Below are 21,563 nucleotides of genomic sequence, written 5' to 3'. Positions count from 1 at the left end.
GATGAGCATCCTGGAAACCAGCTGTAGTCTGAGTTCTCAAGAAAGCAAACACTTCCTGCTTGCTAGACCTCCAGGAAAAATAGATAGAGGAATGCCTTGCAGTGGGAAGACTGAGCTACCTGGAGACCATGTGCTGCTACAAGTCAAGCTGGCATAGAACTCAGAGATTGGAAGTATGGGTAGGGACAAAGGACAGAGAAAGGCCCCATTTGCTTGGTGACAAAATCCTTGCAAAGATCTGAGGCCAGGCCCCCAGGATGCTCAGCCACACCCTATTGTTATTATTTAATTGTGATAAACAGACATGAGTCCCTATCATAGCCACCTCCAACAATTCCAGTGGCCGTAAATCTAATTTCATTACTGCTGAGGCATATCCACCATCTATCTCCAAAACTTGCTTTTATGAACTAAAACTCTGTCCCACATTAGCCAACTCTCTTTGCTCCCCTGAGAGTTCCCCTGGCTCCTGGCAACTCTGCTCTGCTTTCTGTCTTTGTAAATTCTCCTCTTTCACAGACCATATACGTAAATCATGTAGCATTTGTCCTTTAGTGACTGGCTTATTTCACTTAGCATAAAGTCCTTGTCTTTCATGAATGGACATGGTGGCTTGCGCCAGAAGGTCCTCCCCTGCTCAGGCTGAACACCCACCCAGTGTGTGCAATCCCTATTTCGCCTGTCCACCACCGCTGCAGGGATGTGTGTGTGTTAGAACTCCTTTCTTAGTCCTTTAGCCAGTTTGGATGGACACTGGTCACTGCAGCGACAGATGATGGCTGTTCCTGAGCCGTGACCACCCAGTGGGAATGAAGACAAATAAGTATAAATGAGGATAAGGTAGTCAGGCTATAGCAAGGCAGTCAGCAGGAGCAGCCAAAACTTACTCGTGAAATGATGAAAACACTAACAAGCTCTGGCTGTTCCAAATCTCAATCTCCTGGAAGAACTCTAGTCCCAGAATTAGGTCTGCACACAAGCAGAAATCTTGGTGCTTTGTGTCTGTGGGCAGAATCCCCAAAGAATCCATCTTTCCTTTAGAAAGGGGGCACATGGAAGATGCTGAACCTTGCTTCAATCATACTCAGGCAAGAACCATCAGTCAGTTCTAGAGGGCTTCATGCACAAAGTGCATGGAGTCAGGACCCAGTACACACACTTTGTCCTCTAATGAGAAATTCTGCATGCATCACGGTAATTCTGCATTACGCTCAGGTGCTGAGACATCATGCCTGTTATTTATGCCTAATGTATCTCATTGGGACTTCGAAATCTTATTTGCTGTTTAAGTTTACAGTGGTCATAAACCCAAAGAAGTCATTTCTAGAGGACCCCCCCCTCTCTCTGTCTGTCTCTGTCTCTGTCTCTGTCTCTGTCTCTGTCTCTGTCTCTGTCTCTCTCTCTCTCTCTCTCTCTCTCTCACACACACACACACACACACACACACACACATACAGCACACAAAATACCCAGGACAATACGTAGCTTGCAGAAAGTTTCCTGTATCCTTCCTGAAACCGGAACATCACTGCACAGACTCCCAAGCAAGCCCCTAACTAGGCAAGGATACCTCTGCCCAGAATTTCTGATACTGTGAGCTACAGGGTATACAATACCAAGAGGTACCCAGTACCTGGAGGCCTCAGCTTTGGTCAAACCTACTTAATCAAAAGGTATGTTCTCACAATGGGACAGACCACAGTGGGTGAATTTTGGCTGCAATTTCACCTGACACTAATCACATTTTACCCGTCTTTCATAGAATACCAACATGTTACTAGTAATCATGGTCTGTATGGCGCTCCATAGGCCTCCTAGATGTTGTAACAACTGACAGATGCTCATGCCAATACCTTTCATATCTAATGACTGCCACGAAGAGTTGCACTGTGTTCAAAACACAGGCTCAGGGACAGTGGCTACTGGCTGAGGCTTGGTGTTTTAGCATCTGCTCCTGGAGGGAAATGGCATTCTTTCTGCAACAGGATCCCAGCCTGACCCCTGGGGCTTACACCCTTCACTCTTCAGTAAACCCTTATCTTCTTGCTCTGTGCAAAGCTCTGTGGGTTAGAATTCTGGTGTCTGATGAACTCAGGGTCTTAGCTCAGTCTACAATAACAAACTTGCACCTACTGATTTCTCACTGCTCTGGATCCCAGAGCTCCACGATCCAGAGGTCAGCAGTTTACCCACTGCCCTCTACTGTTCTCACGGGTGATATCTTCTCCCTTTTGCCTCTGTTCTTGTGTTTATGATAAGGATCACAGTCATGCTGGACTAGGCTTTACCTCAGGGGACTCGCCTCAACTTCATTATCCATGTGAAGAGCGCATTTCCTAATTCCGTCACGTCTGAGGTCAGGCTAGGGCGTCTACACAGCCCTAACACAGGAATAAGACTTTGGGAAATGTAGCCGGGCGGTGGTGGCGCACACCTTTAATCCCAGCACTTGGGAGGCAGAGGCAGGTGGATTTCTGAGTTCGAGGCCAGCCTGGTATATAGAGTGAGTTCCAGGACAGCCAAGACTACACAGAGAAATCCTGTCTTGAACCCCCCCACCCCCCAAAAAAAAGACTTTGGGAAATGTAGCCTTATTTGATGGCAGCAGGATAGATGAGGGTCTCTATCAGAGTTCTTGGGAACCAAATATAGGAAGGGCATACAGTGTGCATACAACATGATAAATCTATTACCACCTTCTATGGCAGTGGTTCTCAACCTTCCTAATGTTGCAACATAATCCTCATGCTATGGTGACCCCCAACCATAAAATTCTTTTCATTGCTTCTTCATAACTGTAATTCTGCTAGTTATGGATCCTAATGTAAATATCTGTGTTTTCCAATGGTCTTATGTGACCCTTGTGGAAGGGTTATTCAACACGCACCCCCACCCTCCACAGAGGTCATGGCCCACAGGTTAAAAACCACTGTTCTAAGGGTTAGTCATAACAAAAAAGCAGAAGGGTAGCACGGTGCTGTGTGCTACACAGAGGCTGCTTCTCAATTGTCTCTTCCATAGCTTACACAATTGGGATTCTGACCAGGCTGAGCCACAACTCCAGAGCTATCAACCCTGCCCCAAACCCAGTGTCTCATGAGGCCCTGTGCCAGTCAAAGGGCCAAGGAAGAACCAGTTTACACTGTCTCCCTTCTCCGCTGATTCTTGGCCTGCAGCTTACGGGGCAAGCTGGTGAGGCCCTGAGCAGGAGAGGGCACTAAGTAGGCACTGGTACCTCTGCCCAGAACTTTGGACACTGAGCTTTAGGGCACACACTAGAAGCCTTTCAGACCACAACAAATAGCTTTGGTTTGTGTGTTTCTTTCATAGGTTTTAATTTCACTTATTTCTAACTTCACTATTCATGCCCAACTGACCCAACAGTGTTAACTCAACCCTTAGCTTCAGTGTTGCCATTTTGTTTCTGGCTAGCTTTCCTTTCCTGGGAGCAGAGCCTGGCAAGCATCACATGTACAGTGCCACTAGCATCAGAACCTGAGGGCACTGCTCAACCAGAACCTTAGCCAAATCCAAACTTCAAAAAATGGCCAGGACACAGCATTGCCCAGATGCTGACAGGCTGTGCTGGCACTTGGTTGGACTTCCAATAACGTTTCAAGCACATTAAAACTGCTCCAAAGTAAGAACTAATTGATAGGCTGATTTACAGCAAGCTGCACTTCCTATCATGGAGGACTCCTTTTCTGAGGGGGCATCCTCTGACAGAACCTTCCGCGCCTCCGACTCTCAACTGCCTCTGGCGAAGTGAGTTCACTGTAGTCAGTTCAAGATTCTGAATGCTGAGCACCGTGCTTTGAGGGGAAGGTAACACAGCAGAAAGGCTGGAACTAAAAATGGCCTGCTTTACTATATACTGTCCTCTTCCAGGCCAGTCAGCTGAACTTCACAGTGGGTGGGGAAAAACTTTACTCATTGTCCAGCCAGCAGGTCAAGAAAGATGACTGGCTGGAGAAAGCCCTGGGACATCCACTCAACGTCTAGTGACAACATCCTTTGGGCATTTCCTGAATTCTCGGTGCTCCTCCATCATGACAGAGGCAGGAGGTTCCAGCATAAAGGATGGTACTAGAACATCTAACACTGGCCGAAACTAATGCCTATGCCAGCCTCGGCCCCAGCCCCAGCCCCAGGCCCGGGATGTCGGTGTTTTATACAATCTTGAAACACAGAATGCAGCAGCTGGCAACAGCAACATTGAATACAGTAGAAAAGTGTGTATGTCTGGGAGAGAAAATAGGCAAAAATTTAGCAATAAAATGGAAATTACATCCCCCTGCCCAGGTGGAATACTATGAACATAGGGAGAGAAAGCAGAAATTGCTGCTAATTTACCTGTGACCAACACAAGACTGACTGAGCTAAGGAGAAATGTTCTAAATAAGTGGGTAGACTAACTCTCATACACTGTGTCAAAGCTAGGAATGAAGAACCCAAACAATCAGGAATTCTGTCCCCAAGGAGGAATGAGCCTCACACCCTCCAGAGAGGCACACCCTCCAGAGCAACAGTGTTCTATGCCCTGATGTCCTTGTCCACGGTCTCCACTCCCACCCCTCTGCTGCTGATGCTGAACTTCCCAGGCAGCCTAGCACACAGCTACAGCACACACTGTGACCTCATCAGCAGGGCCAAGAAGGAAGGCTAACACCCCCCCCCCCAGGGGTCACATAGTCAGGGCTCCCAATTCACTGAGTGTCTATCCCTGGTCCAAGGGCTGTAGTCTCTACGCCGCCCAACTACATCACAGCTCCCTATGCCCTTCCTTGGCTTCCTCTCTCCAACCCGAGCTGCCCAATCACCTCAGCACCACAGCCTGAAAGCTGTGTGTCTGCTCATCGCCAGCACATCTGGGTTTTCTTGCCACTAGTTACTCTCTTCTCAGCCTGAGTGAAGGTTTGCTCACAAGCCACATGCCTTGGGTGCGTTTTAAAAGAGAGCCCAAAACAAGAAGGCCAGAAAGAAAACTCTTCCAACGTGATCTGACACTCTTCAGAAAGGAGAACCATCAAACACTTATATTTGAAAGTGAGAGGCTGAGAAAATTCTCAGTTTCCTCCAAGTGGCAAAACACTGACATTAAGAGATACAGTAAATCACCAGGCAGTGGTGGCGCACGCCTTTAATCCCAGCACTTGGGAGGCAGAGGCAGGCGGATTTCTGAGTTTGAGGCCAGCCTGGTCTACAGAGTGAGTTCCAGGACAGCCAGGGCTACACAGAGAAACCCTGTCTCAAAGAGAGAGAGAGAGAGAGAGAGAGAGAGAGAGAGAGAGAGAGAGAGAGAGAGAGAGAGAGAAAGTCATGTACCTCAGAAGCAGCACTAAGAAATGTCTATAGAGAGATACACTCAATACATTATCTGAAACCCAAGAAGAAACATCTCACTCTGCAGTGTTTCAGAAATTATGACAAGGTAAGAAAAAAGAGACAAAGAAAAGGGAGGCAAAAAACATGTGTGTTCATGTTTTCCATGACAGACTGAAGAAATAATTAAGAAAGTCCTTGGCTCCTCTGGAGTTGATGTTGTGTGTGGTACTGGGAGCAGGACCTTTGTGTTTTAAATAGGAACCTTTCCGATCTATAGAGAGTATCTTTATTCTCTACTGACCAGCACCAACCGTCTCATCTTATATAAATGTTTACTGTTTGCTGGAGTCTGGAAGTGAAGTGTCCTCCAAGGTCCATGTATCCAAGTGTTAGAGGTTGGTACCCAGTGTGAAGCTACTGGAACGGGGGGGGGGGGGGGACCTTTAAGGGGTGGAACCTAGTGGGAATTCTACAGGCCACTAATAGAGTGGGTTTCAAGGTGTTGAAGAAATACATCTCTTCCTTTTCCTCTCTTCATCTTCTGGACATGAAGGTTTTACTGTCATATGACAAACTATCCCACCGCAGGACCAAAAGCAAAGGAGGCAACACTAACCATGGACCAGAACCTTCTAACACTGTGAATCAAAATAAGTCAATACTAGCTGAGGTCTCTCTACCATCATGAAGGTCCTACCTCATGACAGTTACACACTGATAACTCAGGGTCTTTACTCTTTAAAGTAAGAGTTATGAAGCTTTACCCACAGCAGTACTAGTAATAATAATAATAATAATAATAATAATAATAATAGGAATTAAATGTGTAGATCAAACTTAGAAGACACCACCATTACAACATATCTAAGCATAAACATGACCCTTCTTTCCATTTATTTATTGCTTTTAAGTATTTCTTAATAAGCTTTGAAAATGTTCCCTCTTATGAACAATGTCACTTATAAAAAGCTCTGAGTGACTTATTACTCCAGTGTCCTTTATGGCCACTAAGATATTATCAACTTGTCTCCCTGCCTAGGTCTAACATAGGCTATAAAGGTGACAGAGACCTTGAGAATACTGGAGACCCCACCAGATATCAGAGTAGACTGGGGCCATGGGGGAAACTACACACCATCCTACAAAGACCTACTGTGAAGTAGGACAGGTGGCTCTCTGGGCAACAAGGGTCTTCTCCTAGAATGTAGATAAGAGAGACTGTATATGACTCTATGATTAAATCTAGTCTTCTCTCCCCGCCCCCTCTCTGTCTCACACACACACACACTTACTTCCTTATTACTTTGAGGAATCTCCATAGTCACATCCAGTCCCTCAAGGAAGTTGGCCATTCTACTGTTCGCCATAGTCTTTTAGACATATTTAACCAAGTACTTACCTTTTCCTGAGGCTAGTCAAAAACAAATAGCATACAGAGTCTACCCAAAGCTGTATGTCACACGGTCCTTAGGTTAGAGTCTGTAATGGATCCTCCTGGGCCTTCAGTTCTTCCTGGGACCTGTGATTCTAGTACCTTTAAGTCTTAAGTTAGTCCCAGAATGAACAGGAGTGAAGCATAGGGACAGAGTGCTCTCTATAGCCCCAAAATGGAGAGCTGCTCCCAGAGGTGTTGAGATAGCTGTCTGAGCAGCTTCCATATATCACTGGCACCTACCAGCCTGACCTGCTTCCCTTCAGTGGGCAACTATATGCCTTCGTCTGTTCTTTCTGAATTAAAGACAAGAAGGGAAGAAGTTGGAGAGATAGAGGAAAGAAGGAACCAGGAGCTCAACAGTGGACAAACTACCCTCCATGTCAGGCACCCACACAGAACTGAGTGACCAGAGTCCCCACCTCATCTCAACTCACTTTCTCAATGCTTCAGGGTAAGAATGAACAAGCTGTAAGCATAGACCTGCACACTGACAGCCACCTCTCACTCTCAGGACTGCTGAGAAATCCTGATGCTGCTTTACACATGATTTCCACACAAAATAAGAGGCAAGAGAAGCGGCCAACTCAGGTTTAGTACCTTCTGTGTATGTGCCAGGCACACTGCTAAGACACATGCAGGCACTACCTTACCTAATCCTCTCACATATTCTCATATACATGATCTGTCCTCTCTTAGGGACCAGGAGATAGATTCTTGGTGAGGTAGGGAACCTGGCTCACAGGAAGTCAACAGGAACCTTACCTCCCATCAGCTCCATCAAGGTCTCTGATTCTGCAGCCCACCACTGGAGCTGCCTCCCTCTGCAAGCATGCATCCTAAGACTTGTCTTGGGAAGGACACAGAACCTGTTGCACAGGTTTGCTCTGAGCAAAGGGAAGCTGCATGGTTCTCGGTGAGTAACCAGCTGCTGTGCTCAGAAAGCCCCCAAAGAACATAGGACAGCGCCCCAGCGCCCCCATACCCTAGGTTCCACCTAGGCTGATGGTAAGCATGAGCTCTGAGCTCTATGTCAATACAGATGGACAGAGATACTTTCCATGTCACCTAAGACTAGGAAAACATTTCCATCCTAGGCGGCCAATTTTGAATATACTGACATACATGTAAGATTCATGGAAAATGATGGTTTTTATATAGATTCCATTAGAAGAACAGGAAGCTTTTGAAAAGGCATTTTCTTCCATTTGACTTAAAATGTCTCTGGCTCTTAGAAGGGATAACACATAAAACTTACAACCAGGAAGTTTTACAACACATAAAACTCAGAAGCACGGGGGCAGACCCTAACCTGTCTGGGCTTGTTTTGGGGCTTGTGCAAGGAGGGCTTTCTCTCAAAAGGATGGCCTTCTCCTCTCTTCCTTAATCTGCCCTGTGATATGAGCTAGAACACCCAGCACTGTATCTGTAACATGTCCACGTAAGGATCGACAGATACTGCAAGAGAACCACATTAGTCCTCTCTAGCCACTTACAGTCCTGAGATTCTCCCACAGCACGTGTGTGGGAGGCAACCCCAGCCCTATCCCAGGAGGGAAGGATGGCTAAGGTACCAGTCAGCCCTGACGGCGGCGGCAGAAGCTCTGCCAGCAGTCTGAGCAGATTAGTTCAGTAAGCGCCTGTTTTGTTTCAATGTTCATGGGTTTGTTTAGAAATACTACCTTTAAGGGCTCCAAACATAGGAGAGACAAGAGAGCACCTCATTAAAAACCCAGCATCTGCTCTCCAGGCTGCCTGCCTCTCTAGTGGGAACAACTGCTCTCTGAGGAAGCTGTGCAGGCAGCTATCTCCTGAAGGGCTACAGGTTGGGCTGTGACAGAGAGAATGGGGCAGGCCCATGATCATCAGTTTGGGCAGAAGAATGCACAGAAAGTTGCACATATGTAAACCAGGCTTTTGTTCATCCCAAAGAAGCTGAGCAAAGACAGAAAGCTTGCCTCTCCTGAAGGAGCAGCCCAGCTGGCTCAAGGCGGGTGGGTATCTTGCCCCTAAGTCTGGGAAGTTCGGAAATAATCACTAAGTAATAAGGAGCTCAGAGCAGGACTTTCTATCTTTTCCATGCCCCAGTTCATCTAGGTGTTCTGGCCACTGGCACTCTGGGTCTGTCTCCTCCTCCTCCCTACTCCCACCACTACCCTCCCCCACATGCCAGATCAGGTTTCAGCAACTGGATGTGCCCAAAGGAACCAGAGCTCTGAGACACCAGGAACACAGAAATAGCTCCCTGAGACACCACAGGGCCGGCTGTTGGCTTACCTGAGCACCTGGGGTCGGATCAGTCCATGGAAGGGCCTACAATCTGTGATCCTTATGAAAGGCACTCTGCAGGGTCTGTCCCCAGCAACCCTGAGTGGCGAATGCGGCCCAACGGCGTCCCCCACCCACCCTGGGAGGGCTCAGTGTTCTGCCAGTCCCCGGGGGAGTCAGGGTGAGAGGCGGGGCTGCCACCTCCAAAGAGGCCCATTCAGAGGGCAGCAGTAGAGTAGGTCGCAGGAAAGAATCCCCGGATTGTTGGGCGGCCGCGGGCTGCTGCGGGCCGTCTGCCCAGTCAGTGCCTCCAGACTTGGCCCCGCCTGCTCTCTGCTGCAGTTCGCTTCCTTTCCATTCTGCTTCCCTTCTTCCTCCTCCCCCCCTGTAAGCTCTAAAAACCTCCGGGCCAAAACCCACCACAACTTAAGACCACGCTAAGACCAGGGACACCCAGCAGAGGCAGGGGGCAGGACAAATGGCCACGCCCCACACCTGCCCTTCTCAGCAACCTGAGGAGGCAGGAGGAAAGGCAGTGAAGTTGAGACGCTGAGCCACGGATTCCTTTTCTGGTAGCCAGGCACCACCTCACCCCAACAAAGCCTTCACCTCAGCCCTACACTAGGCAGCCAGGAGAATTCAGCTGGGAAACCCACCCTTCGGTATCTGCTCAAACTGCAGATTTTCCTCCTGGCTGTAGTGGGAACCAACAGAAACTGATCTGGAACCAGCCTGTTTCATTGGGCTGGTTCCTACTTTCTTCATGTGCTTCCCCTATCTGAAAGAACCCCCAAACCATCTATCAATCTCCTATACATCCTTCCAAACTGCTCACAAACACCATCACCTCCCAGAGTCTATTACTTGGGAACTAAAACCAGCTGTAACACAGACTATACAGCAGCACTCCGGGTTTTACCATGAGCTGAATGAAGGCAACAGAGCCGACATGGCCCCTTACCTGATGGGTAAAGCAAAGTCTCACTCACTCTGCAAACGTGAGCTTCTAGAAACTTCTAGAACATTCTCCCTGAACTTCTCAAAGAGAAGTTTCTCATGCTCCCTAAGGGATGTTTCCTTGCCAGCATGTACGGTGTTGATTGATTTTACTTCATTATCACAGGCCTCTGCAAAGAGGTTAGTTTCCAGCACAGCTTGCTGACCATCTTGCCGAATCTAAGCCTGCTCAGCCCCTCAGGTCCCAAGAGCAACTTGATGAGGAGAGGCCCCACAGCCCAGGCCCATTCAGGCCACGTGTCTAGGGCACAGCCAGGAAGACCCTTGAGAAGACACTTCCTCCCTGTTGTTTATGTGCCGAAAACAGCTGCTCCTGCTATCAGAAATGCCTGGGCCCAACCCAACAGGATCAGCAGCAGGCTCAGTGAGGCAGGGGTACCAGCCTTTCCAGTCCATGACTTCCATCAGAGGAAGGACACTCTCAGTGGCAGGTCCAACTCGTCCGTGGGTCCCACCTACCCACAGGCCAGAGGACTGGGGGGTGAACCCACAGAGATGGGCAAGGAAGAAGGGCGCTGGGCATACTGCATTTGGGATAGCATCAAAGCCATGACCCAAGCAGCTCTGAGTGGGCCTCCTCACACTTTGAAGAGCCTCTACACTTGCTTAGCACCTCCCTCTCTCTCCTCTGCTGCAGTGTTAGGGACTGAGATTGAAAGGTCCGGGACTCCCCAGAAAGGAGGTCCACTTAAGTCACAGGATAGCAGGCACCCAAAGGACACACGAGAGACCGTCTTGCTGTAAAGCACATGAGGTGGTTTATTAAATCAGAGCTCTGGGCCAGCCCATATCCCCATATCTCACATAGGGGATAGAGGGACTGACCTCGTGGCTCAGTGGTCTAGTGCTTATATATGGGTGGGGTGGGGAAAAAGCGAACTTTCGCGCGGGTGCACAGGATTGGTTGTTTTACTTTTTTTTTTTTTTTTTTTTTTTTTTTTTTTTGAACACTAGTAGGACATACCATGGGGGCAGGGTGTAGTTCCTCTCTTGGCCAGTCAGTTTCTGGGATGTTCTTAACAGGCCTTTGTCCTGTAACTCCCCCTCCTCTGTAACTAATTAGATGGACCCAAACCTGCTGGCAGGTGCTTTTCTGCCCAAGGTCTAAGGCGAAAAAATTTACACATATTTCATAAAATGGCCTTTATAATTTTTCACTCTACAAGATGACTCTGAAGTATTACTTCTTTAGAAAGAAAGTCATTCTCACAAACTGTTTCCCCTAGAGATCAGGCTCAGTACCTGGACAAGAGATAGCCACTCTGAACCAGCTAGGATGCTCATGGCAGGGCAGCAAAACCACAACACAGCACAAATCCAGAGTTCTTGACAGGACCACAGCCCCAGGAACGGGCTGGGCCAACATTACCTTTCTTTGCCAGCAGGACACTGGCCCCATGACACCTGGAGCCTTGCTCCACATACTTTGGGCTCAGGCTATCTGTGGAGCTGATTGATTGATTTCCCTAGACTGGACAGCCTTGCCTTTAATTCTATTCAATATTAAAAACAAAACAAACAAAAAAACAAACCCAATCTTTTGTTTTTCACTGCTAGAGATGAACCCATGGCCCCCGGCACATCTTACCACTGACTTAAAGCCCCCAAGGCCTCCAACCCAAAATTCTCGCCTCAGCCTACTAAGTGCTGGTAATAACAGCATTCGTGGTGTGGCTAGAAGGCTCAGGCCCTGGCTAGACCTGTGTAGATGGATGCACCCCTAGAAAAAGAAACCAGGTGCTTTGTGTATAAGTTGTAGGTTTCTTTGCAACCCACCTGATAGCCCTGGGAAATATAAGGGGGCAGATTTGATGTAACCTGCAGGTCCTACCTGAAGCTACAGGCACTGCCCCAAGACAGAGCCAGGTAGACCCCCAAACTCCCAGAATAACCATTACCACAGCTGACAACCCCAAGTCACTCCAATGCCCTTTTCCTGTTTGTCTGAGAAACAACCGTCCACAAGGGTGCAGACCCAAAGAAAATGCTCCCTAACAATTCTGCAAAGAAAGGCTTTAAAACAAAACACCCCTCCCCAAATCCATGTGCCGCCTACCTCATGGTCACCCAATGTCATAAACTTCTGAGAAAACTGAACTCCAACAGCTAGTGACACTGACTTTCCACCAGTGTACCATCAGAAGCCTGAGGAACACTGAATTTACCCACAATGCCCTTTGGAACACTTTCCCCCACAAAGACCTCAAGTGCCTGCCTGTATGTGCTCACTGGTCCTCCCTCACAGGTTCAGGCCTAGCAGCACGCACAATTCCTCTGTCGAACTCCCACGGTGGTACACTCCTAAGTGCATGTGTAACCGGGAGAATTTGCTGATATGACCATCCATCATGTGCTGTGTGTTATGCATCTGTATAGAGTGGTCCTCTTGAGATCCTCAGTTCTATGTATAGATAAAAGCCATGATCTAAAAATGGTGCCTGTACTACACACAAATAAATGGACTTTCTGCTCTGTCATCCATCCCTAAATGATACAATCTATATGGGAGGATACGTGAAAAGGGTAGACAAAGCCCACACTGCCATGCTCAGCACACCTTGAGAATGGCATCCACAGGGCTCCTAGAGCCAACACCCACAAGTCCTAAAGGAAGGGTGCACATACTATCATGGCATCTAAACAAAGGCTATGATACTTAACTGTACTGAAATGGTCATCTCCCTCTTCTGAGAAAGCACCCTGACCTAAGAGAGTACTAAATACCTCAGTAAGCACCAGCTGATTGAGAGCAGGGTGCAAACAAAAGCCCACATCTTCATAGCTCTTAGCAACTCAGCTCAGGTGCCCCTCAGTTCCTCTCACAATTCAAATCTCCCACACACCAAGCGCAATGGGGCACCCTGGCCAGGAATGCTAGCCTGAGGGGACAGTGGCACCAGAGTTATGGCTGAGACTCCAAAGCATTACACCATCCTGACGCCTAAGGCTGTGTGACACCTGGAGACTAGCCTGGGCCAGGTGGACTGGAGGAGAGAGCCTTCAGAGAAGCACATGATTGGCCTGTACAATGAGATGTTGCCACACATGATGTCCTCCAAGCTGTCTGCGATTAGGCACCTACCTGGTTCAGTGTCCCCCACGCCCAGCTGTGACAGAGTCTGCAATGGATTTCAGGTTCCACACCTGCCACTGGCTGGGGCTCCAAGCCAACTCTCCAGTCTTAGGCCCAGAGCATGCTCTAGATAGCCAGGTAGGCTCTGGAAATGCACTTTGAATTAAGATACCAAACTCCCCCAAGACAAATTTTTGGGACACTCTCACAGGTAGAAGATGAAATATACTCTTATTTCTAAGAAAACACCCCTGATACCACACATAGTGTTAACATTCTTAATTTTTTTGTTGTTGTTGAACAGATATTTTTAAGAGGTTATGCAATTTTTGTGCTAGATCACAGACAGCAAGGCCTCTGTCACCATGCCTCTGAGCCACCCTCTGGGCTGAAAATCCTGATCAGAGCAAAAATCCTGTTGGCGACATGCCTGAATAGCCTTTACATGCTCTCTTTGAGAACAGCCCACTGGCCTGGCCAATGAAATGAGCTGTTAAGTACGACCAGAAAGCAAAGCTCTCCCCAGCCCACTACCAAGCAAGTCAAAGGATGCTCAGTCTCTAAGGTTCCCAGCTCATGGGATCCTTCAAGTTGGCCTGCCTGGTGGATGAGGTGCCGTCAAGGGATGCCAGCAGCTTGTGTGTTCTGAGCTACATTCCACACACAAAGCAAATTCATGTTCTCATCGAAAGAGACTCCTAACAGCACATTCACAGGGCAGTGCTGGACTCTGACCTTCATGAACCCATCCCTGATGTTTACTTTTAAATATTATTTACAAGCAGTCTCTCTCTCTCTCTCTCTCTCTCTCTCTTTTTTTTTTCTTTCACATTCTTCATCTCGGGTGGGGTAAAGGAAGTCTGCTGTGAATTTACTAAGGCACATCCATTGCTGAGGCTCGCCCTTCCCAGGATTCATTCCTTGGCACACAAACTGGAATGCTAAGTGGATCGCAGGCATTTGTGCAAAAAGTACATGCGTCCTATAACCAGACACTCTTCCGTCATGGCCCCTAATTATAAGTACATAGATTGGGTGTTTGCTTTTTAAATTCAGTAGATTCAAAGTCACCAAGGTCTGCCATAAACATCACCTGCATTTACAGTGTGTGCTTCTTTCTGCTCTGTAAAGAGTCTCATGACAAATCCGTAAAAATTCAATCAGAAAAGAAGCTGAGTATAAAAGGAAGGCTGGCTGGGGACGTTTTATAACATGTCAAGTTCCCAATGATGCTTGCTAACTTTGAAAACAATTATATATTTATTTTTTGTTGTTTATCTTTGAGGTTATAGTATAATTACTTCAGTCCCCCTTTTCCTTTCCTTTCTCCAAACTCTCCCCAACTCTTCATTTACTTTCATCCTACATGTATGTGTATTTTGCCTGCACGTATGCCTGTGAACCACTGTGTGCAGTGAGTAGCAGGGGAGGCCAGAAGACTATGATCCCAGGAATAGGAGTTGCAGACAGTTGGAGGCCACCATGTGGGTGCTGGGAATTGAACCTGGGTTCTCTGGAAGAGCAGCTAGTGCTCCAAACTGCTGAGTCGTCTCTCAGGTCCAACCATTTTTCTAAGCAAAAATAAAACACTACTTCCAAATAAAATCAATTAAGAGCCCCAAGCCTTCTCTTTGCTTTTCTGCTCCCACCCCAAATACTCTGGGACCCCACTTTTCTTCCCCTCCAGCAAACACCATCCATTCCTGCCCTCTGGATTCTGCCAAACCCAAATCCCCTATTCTGAACTGTGATGAAGTCCTTGGATGTTCTTATGCTCTATGAACTCACTAAACAAATGAATGGACCCAACCCCAACTCTTCACAAAGCCTTGTGCTCGCAGTAGAAACAACAGCCAGAAAGAACCCCCAAATCACAATGCTGAATACAAAATAGAAATTGCAAAATTACAAAAGCATTCCCTTGAAGTAAACAAACATTAGCCATTAATCATGTTTAAGGATGCCCAAAGTCCTTAAGTGTTCTCTAAACAACAGTTGTAAAAAAAAAAAAAAAAAAATCTGTCATGTGACAAGAATGTCCAGAACCTCAGAAGACACTGTAGATGCAATAAATGACTGAACTTTCGCTTTAATGTGGTTGTGTTATGTGAATTTTGCCAAATTAAAAAAAAAAAAAACTATTTTAGAACAGTTTTAAAGGTAAGTTATGTCAGAAACATGGCTTTTTTCATTAAATACTTCACTGTTTTTTTTTTTTTTTTAATTTATTTTGGGAATACCAAAGCTAAGTACCATCTAAGAAATGGCAGAATGTTTTGTATCTTATGCTTCATAATTTTTTCTTTTACCTATATAAAGGTTGAGATTAAGCAGTGTTTGCTTAAATTCTTTTATAAAGGCATTTCCTTCTAAACGACTTACATCTGGAACCCTCAGACACTTATGGGTACCATTATGATCACTTTTGTTTCTGGGGTACAATTTGGCCTGAGTGACAGGGCACAGCAGACAGCTGCACTCCAAGCTCCTGCTGGCTGTTATGACACTATCCCCACAACACTCAAGGTCTCATATCTGACAGGCAAGGATGCTCACGCGCCCCTGGACACTTGCTCAGATGCTGGCCCTGGCTTCTACAGATGTTCTTCTGTCTTCTGCGCCCATCTACCAGCCTTTATGTTAACCCAAGCTCCTGGGAGAAGTCAGCAGCAGCATTCTCTATGGGTCAATCCTGAAATAGTCCTCATATGCACAGAGTGGGACCTTCCAGGAAAGCCAAAGGGGCCCTGTGTGAGGAGAGCAAACTTCTTCTGCCAAGAGAGGCCCAAGGAGCTTCCCCACAAGTCATGTTCTGCTATGCTCTGAACATGGCCCCTACCTACCAATCACGTGTCAGAAGATCAACACCAGTGTGGCAGTGTTAGTGGATCTCGGAAGTAAAGGTCAAGGCAGTCCTTACGAAAGCAGTAGGAGCAAAAATCTCAGCCATAAGTTTCTTATCAGCAGAAGAGCTCAGACCCTCACTTTATCTTCTCACTCCCCATGTGATGCCTTCTGCTATCCTGGGACTCATGAAGACATTTCTCCCAGTCCCTTAACCTTAGGCCTTCCAGTCTCCTGAACTGAGAGCCAAACAAATTCCTATTCATTATAAACGTCCTGGGCCATAGTAGTCTGCTACAAACAGAAGACAGACTAAGACTCTCCATGCTGTTGACAGCAGTTACGATCACCAGTCTTCCACTACTTATGACACTGACCCTTCCTTCCTTTGCTCTTCATGTTATGGCTTTACAATAACATAACCTTCACTGGTTCTATTTCAGGTCTATGTCAGACACCTGAACAGCACATGTTCCTTCCTAAGTGCTCACAGGAACCGCATGTGGTAGGACAGGTGCCATCCGACAATACCTGCCTCAGCTTCCCAATCCTCCTTGTTCACCAAAGGCCAAATGGGTACTTCTCACAGGGGAATGACATGGTGGCAGAGCCTGCTAGAACCTAGCAGGATGAAAAGCCTTCCAGATATCTAGATAGAAGAAGGCATCCTTTTCCCTGGATCTGTAGTCATAGGTGGCTGTGAACCACCACATGGGAAAAGAACACAGTCTTCAAGAACAATCGGTGCTCTTAAGCTGTGATCCACCTCTCTGGCTCCTCTAAATTGGCTTCTTCAATTTATTCAACAACTAGCAGATCCCAAGGAGGCTGTGGTTTGCTTTCTGTGTACTGTTTAACTGTTTGCTGAAGGGTGGCTTATGCCTGGGTTGGCTGAGTGCAGCATGCTTACGGCAGGGAGCTGGCTGGCTCTAAGGACATCCACCTCAGGGACCGTGTGGTTAAACTCAGTGTGTAAGGACCTGGAGAGACTCAGGAAAATATGTGAGCTCTGAGCATAGGGAAGGGATGCCTTCAGAGGCACCCATTCTTGGTCTTAGCAATTCTTCTGCTCAGTGATCCCACTTCTGATATTCTACCGCACTGGGTATCGGATTAAAAACCTTTTATCTCTCAGGTTTAATATCAAAGCTCCAGGTCTTCATCTTCCTTTAGCAGGAATCCAATTAGACTACTTCAGGAAGAGCCCCACACCTGAATCTCCTTTAGTAATTTTCCATCCACTCAGACCCTCCTACTCCACTCTGTGCTGTGGTGAGAAAACCCAGCTGACATCACTGCAATAGGCCTGAACTTGATGATTTCTCTGGCTGTAATGGCATCTAATACAATCTGCTCTCATTGCCCCTCCCCCAAGCTAGTGAGCGTGTGGTGGTGTTCCCTTGACATCTGCCAAGGAACCAGATTTAAGCACAAGTTAATGAAAATTTTTCAGTCCCAAGAAAGGCTGATAATAACTATGCATGGAGTGGCTTACTTGCCCTCCCCAGAGTTCCAAAGATGCCGCATCAAGAATTGAATTCACAGAGAAAGGTGACTTTGAAATGTACATGAGGTTTGTTGAGGGTGGGGAGGGATGGCTCAATGGGGTGTGGGAAGTTTGTCTAGGCTATCATCAGTCTGACCCTTTCAGCCACACCTTCAAGTGGCTAGTCCCTATGGCATTCATTGAATGTGCACTTTGTGTCTGTGGTGGCCATTGTTAATCTCCAAGCCTCTCACTCCACTGAAGGTAGAGATATCATCCACAAGGCTCTACCAGAGCAGACTATGATAGAGAAGACCTGTACTCACACTATCAGCTTTGTGTTCCAGAGTCCCGAAACAGACAGAGAAGACAGTTGACATCTATGATGATGAACAAGACAACAGGATATTCTGCTTAAGTTTGAGAAGCTAGACCAAGTCAGAATGGGCAAAGATACCACAGGAAGACCCACAGAGACAACTAACCTGGGACAACAGGGGTCATAGAGCCTGGGCCACAAGCAGGGAACATGCAGGTGCTGAACCTAGATCCCCTACACATTTGTAGCAAATGTGAAGCTTGGTCTTCATATGGGTCCCATACAAGTGGAAGAGGGGCTGTCTTGGTCTCCATTCCCTGACACGGGACCCCTTCCCCCCTACTTGGACTGCCTGGTTAAACCTCAATGGGAAAGGATGTGCCTAGACCTGCTGGGACTAGATGCCCCAGGGTGGAGTGGTACCCCAGGGATGCTCCCCTTCCCTGAGGAAAAGAGGAAAAGGCAATGGAGGGAGGAATTTGTAGAAGTGAGACTGGGAGGAGAGGATGCTGTGATTGGGATGTAAATTAAAGAATAAATTAAAGAAAAAAAGTTTAAGAAGCTATCTAGAAGCAGACTCTTAAGAGTTCAAACCTGGAGCTTGTGTTACATAAATCAATTTTTAAAATGACTATGCCATGCCCTGCTAGCCAAAGAGAAGCTTGAAAATCAAGCTTCCTCAAGGACAAGAGTAGCCTGGGGGAGAGCCTCTGATGAACAGGGGAGTCAACTCTTCCAACATGGAAGCAATATAGTGGCCAGTCCAACTTCAAATTCCCCCGGGCAGTGCAGACAGAGTAACCTTGGGGCCACTCTGCTGCTAACCAGAGACTTTCTCAGTCTAGAGAAACAGGCTGTCATAAGCCAGGCACTAAGGAAGAATTGGTGCAGGTTATGGTGTTACCTTTGGGCCTCTGGTGAACTGACATACCTGTGGACACTGAGACTTCCTGCATTTTCAGGGACTAGAACACAGCAAACTACATTATGAAAATTAAATGATCAAAAAGAATATATGTGGGGCTTCTCTCCACCTGCTTACCCCTGACCCATCCTGAGATTCCCAAGAAACATAGGCAATTTCTACCTGGAAGAAACACTGAAAAACTCACTGGACTCTTAGCATTCTCTTCCTGTGGTGCAAAACACTAAAGGTCTCTAGTTTTCAATGTAGAGAAGTATCAAGGATTTAGGGACAGGAAATCCAGCTGTGCCTAGGCTAGGAGCTGGGTCACACATGGCAGCCCGCAAAGATGACCATGTTGTGGGGTGCATGTAGACACTCTGCTCTTTGCTGGAACCCATTTATGTAGTGAAGTAGATAGCATTCCTGCTTCAAAGCCCCTGTTGAATGGGGAATTCACCAGGATGCTAAACACTTAGGCCAACCTGATAGCCGGCCCGACTAAATTGAGCCTAAATTGCCACATATGTAAGTATCAAACTTGAACATTCCTAAGAATCCTGGGAATCTTTTAAGTGTCATACTCAGATCCCAATCAATGCATTTATAGCCACATCCCAAGTTCTAGGACATGTCCCTTGCCCAGTGATTTTGGGATGTGACCCAAATGGAAATACTAATGTATCAGAGAATGCCCTGGTACAAACAGCAACCTTGCAGATGGTATCATGGCTGCCATAACCAAGAATCCTTACCTCGTCCCTTGTGCAGACTGGCTGGGCTGCTCAGCTGGGACTCAGGTGGGCTGAATGGAGGGTATCGTGGCGATGTTTTCACTGGAAAAAAAAATGGTACAACAAAGGATACTGTTACTCCCCCCACCTTGAAGTACCAAGCTGTACTTTTCTTCTCTTTCTTCTTTCTTACCATATGGTGTTTCTGGAGACACAGGGAATGCTGGGGTCAGACACATAGATGACTCCTTGCTGTTTGGAATCCTGCCATCAATCACATCGAGGTCAGGGGGATATGCAGTGATCACCGTCTGAAATCAGCATAGAGAGAGAACAGAAAAATGAGCCATCACAGAAAGATCCCTTCCACAGATCTGGCCCCTCAGGATGGTCTGCTGACAGAGCCCACATCGAAGACTGGGTCAGGAAGGACAAAACTGGCATCACCACTATACTATGGATGAAGAAGTTCAACTATCATCAAAGCTGGAGACGTAGAGAAGGAGCTTGTGGGCCATCGTCTTAATACAGTGCTGGGAAGCAGGGAGCCGAGGGTAATGGGATGATACCAGGGAAGTATGCATCCCACCACTGAGCACAAAAACATCACCAAGGAATCCTTAACTACATCACTGTCACGGGGAAGTGAAAACACAGGAAGCCACACACCATGGAGCGGACTTTGGGAGAGCCATCCCAGCTATCAACAACAGATGCTTATATGCACGAAGACGATAAGCTGTCTTTTCTTTTTCGCCTATTCGAAAGGCTCCGATGTTTCAACTTGAGAATCAGGTTCATAATTAGGGTTAATTATCTGGGCAGGGTGGCCTGTTAAAATTCTGATGAGAAGTCTTAACTACCCAAGAGACTCTTGTCTGAGGAACTCCTTAGGGCCATCATTTGCATGGAGGATCTGGGGCCCTGTGTGGTAGACTAGAAAAAGTCTAGTCTAGGCCAAGCCCATGCTTCCTAACCCTCACATCCCACCTGTGTGCATTTCAGCCCCATTCCACAGAGAAGAGTTTTGAGGCTTCAATGGCCTATGCAATGTACCCCGTTTAGCCATATTTTGGGATTGTGTGGCCCCACATAGACCTTCTAACCTGTGCTCCCAATCAGAACCCCTGTCTGCCACTTAAGAACCATTTCTATCAGACAAGGAGGTCAGTCATGGACAGAGAGTTACAGTGACTGGTGACCTAGTCACAAGGACGTGGCACAGCTATTTGCCTAAGCACAAGGATAGGAAAACAGGTGGAGTTGAGAGGAGATGGGGACAGGACTAGTACATACCTCTTTGATGTCTGCAGGAGAGGAAAATGATCCCAGGCTTGGGGCTGGGTCTGCTCCAGCTTTTCCCCATCCACACTTAGAGAAAGTCGCCTGGCTCCCGGCATCATTGTCGTACTGCCCAATGCTTAGCTTTCGAAGCCGTCCCCCGACGGGGTCATCACCTGAGGGGCCAGTGAGGAGAAAAACAAATGGGTATGATCCTTACAGCAGAGTGTAAGGACCATTGGTAAAAACCCATCTTCAACTATTCACAGACAAGGTCATCACTAGTCAGCCACTCCAGAGACAGGAAGACTGCTAAGGGCAGCCTAAGGGATGCTCAGAGACAAGCCAGAGCACTGCATCCAGAAAAGGCAAGGCCAGGTACCAGAACTCAGCCCATAGTGCTAGCTAGGACAGGACACTACGGCTAAGCTTAAGTTCAGAGAGAGCCAGCCAAGATCCAGCCCCAGGCCTGTTGTGAGAAGGTTAGCACCTGCAGTGAGTCAGGCATGTGGCTCTGCCATGACAAACTGAATCTTCACATGGAGGGGGAAAAACCTCAAACCAGATATTGAGAATGAACATTTAATGTCCAATGCCAGAATCTCCACAGGCATTTACTTCTGACCCAGAGGCTTCTGGTCCCTACTCTAAGCCAAACCCGATCACCTTGTTGGGGCGTAAAATATGTCTTGTCTAGCTTGTTAGCTTTTTAAACTTTCTTCCAGGGAATTCTTAAAATTGGGCAATAAGGGGAAACCTGCAGCAGCCTACAAAGGTGGTACCGTTTCAACTCACAATATAGTCTTTCATAACAAACGAGGATTTGCTGGCAGTCTAGGCTTAAGCTAAAAACACAAAATCCCTACAAATATGGTGGGGA

General features: G+C 47.2%; 1 protein-coding gene across 7 annotated transcripts in view; it reads right to left on the bottom strand.

Moving 5' to 3' along the window:
- Window positions 1-21,563, bottom strand: part of Tns3 (tensin 3) — a 237,110-nt gene that overhangs the window by 28,060 nt on the left and 187,487 nt on the right. For 6 of the 7 annotated variants that reach the window (XR_013111758.1, XM_076938142.1, XM_076938146.1 and 3 more), the window contains 3 exons: window positions 20,699-20,869; window positions 19,596-19,713; window positions 19,424-19,504 (listed from right to left, as the gene is read on the bottom strand). Coding sequence is in view for 6 of the 7 variants with exons in the window: in XM_076938142.1 (XP_076794257.1) it covers window positions 19,424-19,504; window positions 19,596-19,713; window positions 20,699-20,869 (370 nt within the window). In the remaining variant the exon portion in view is untranslated. The remainder of the gene's footprint in view (window positions 1-19,423; window positions 19,505-19,595; window positions 19,714-20,698; window positions 20,870-21,563) is intronic. The other variant, XM_034508403.2, reaches the window with a different exon arrangement.

The sequence above is a fragment of the Arvicanthis niloticus genome, chromosome 7 (assembly GCF_011762505.2).
Source record: "Arvicanthis niloticus isolate mArvNil1 chromosome 7, mArvNil1.pat.X, whole genome shotgun sequence".
NCBI classification, from domain to species: Eukaryota; Metazoa; Chordata; class Mammalia; order Rodentia; family Muridae; genus Arvicanthis; species Arvicanthis niloticus.
Note: the sequence above shows the minus strand (reverse complement) of the source record. Positions and strands in the feature narration are given on the sequence as shown.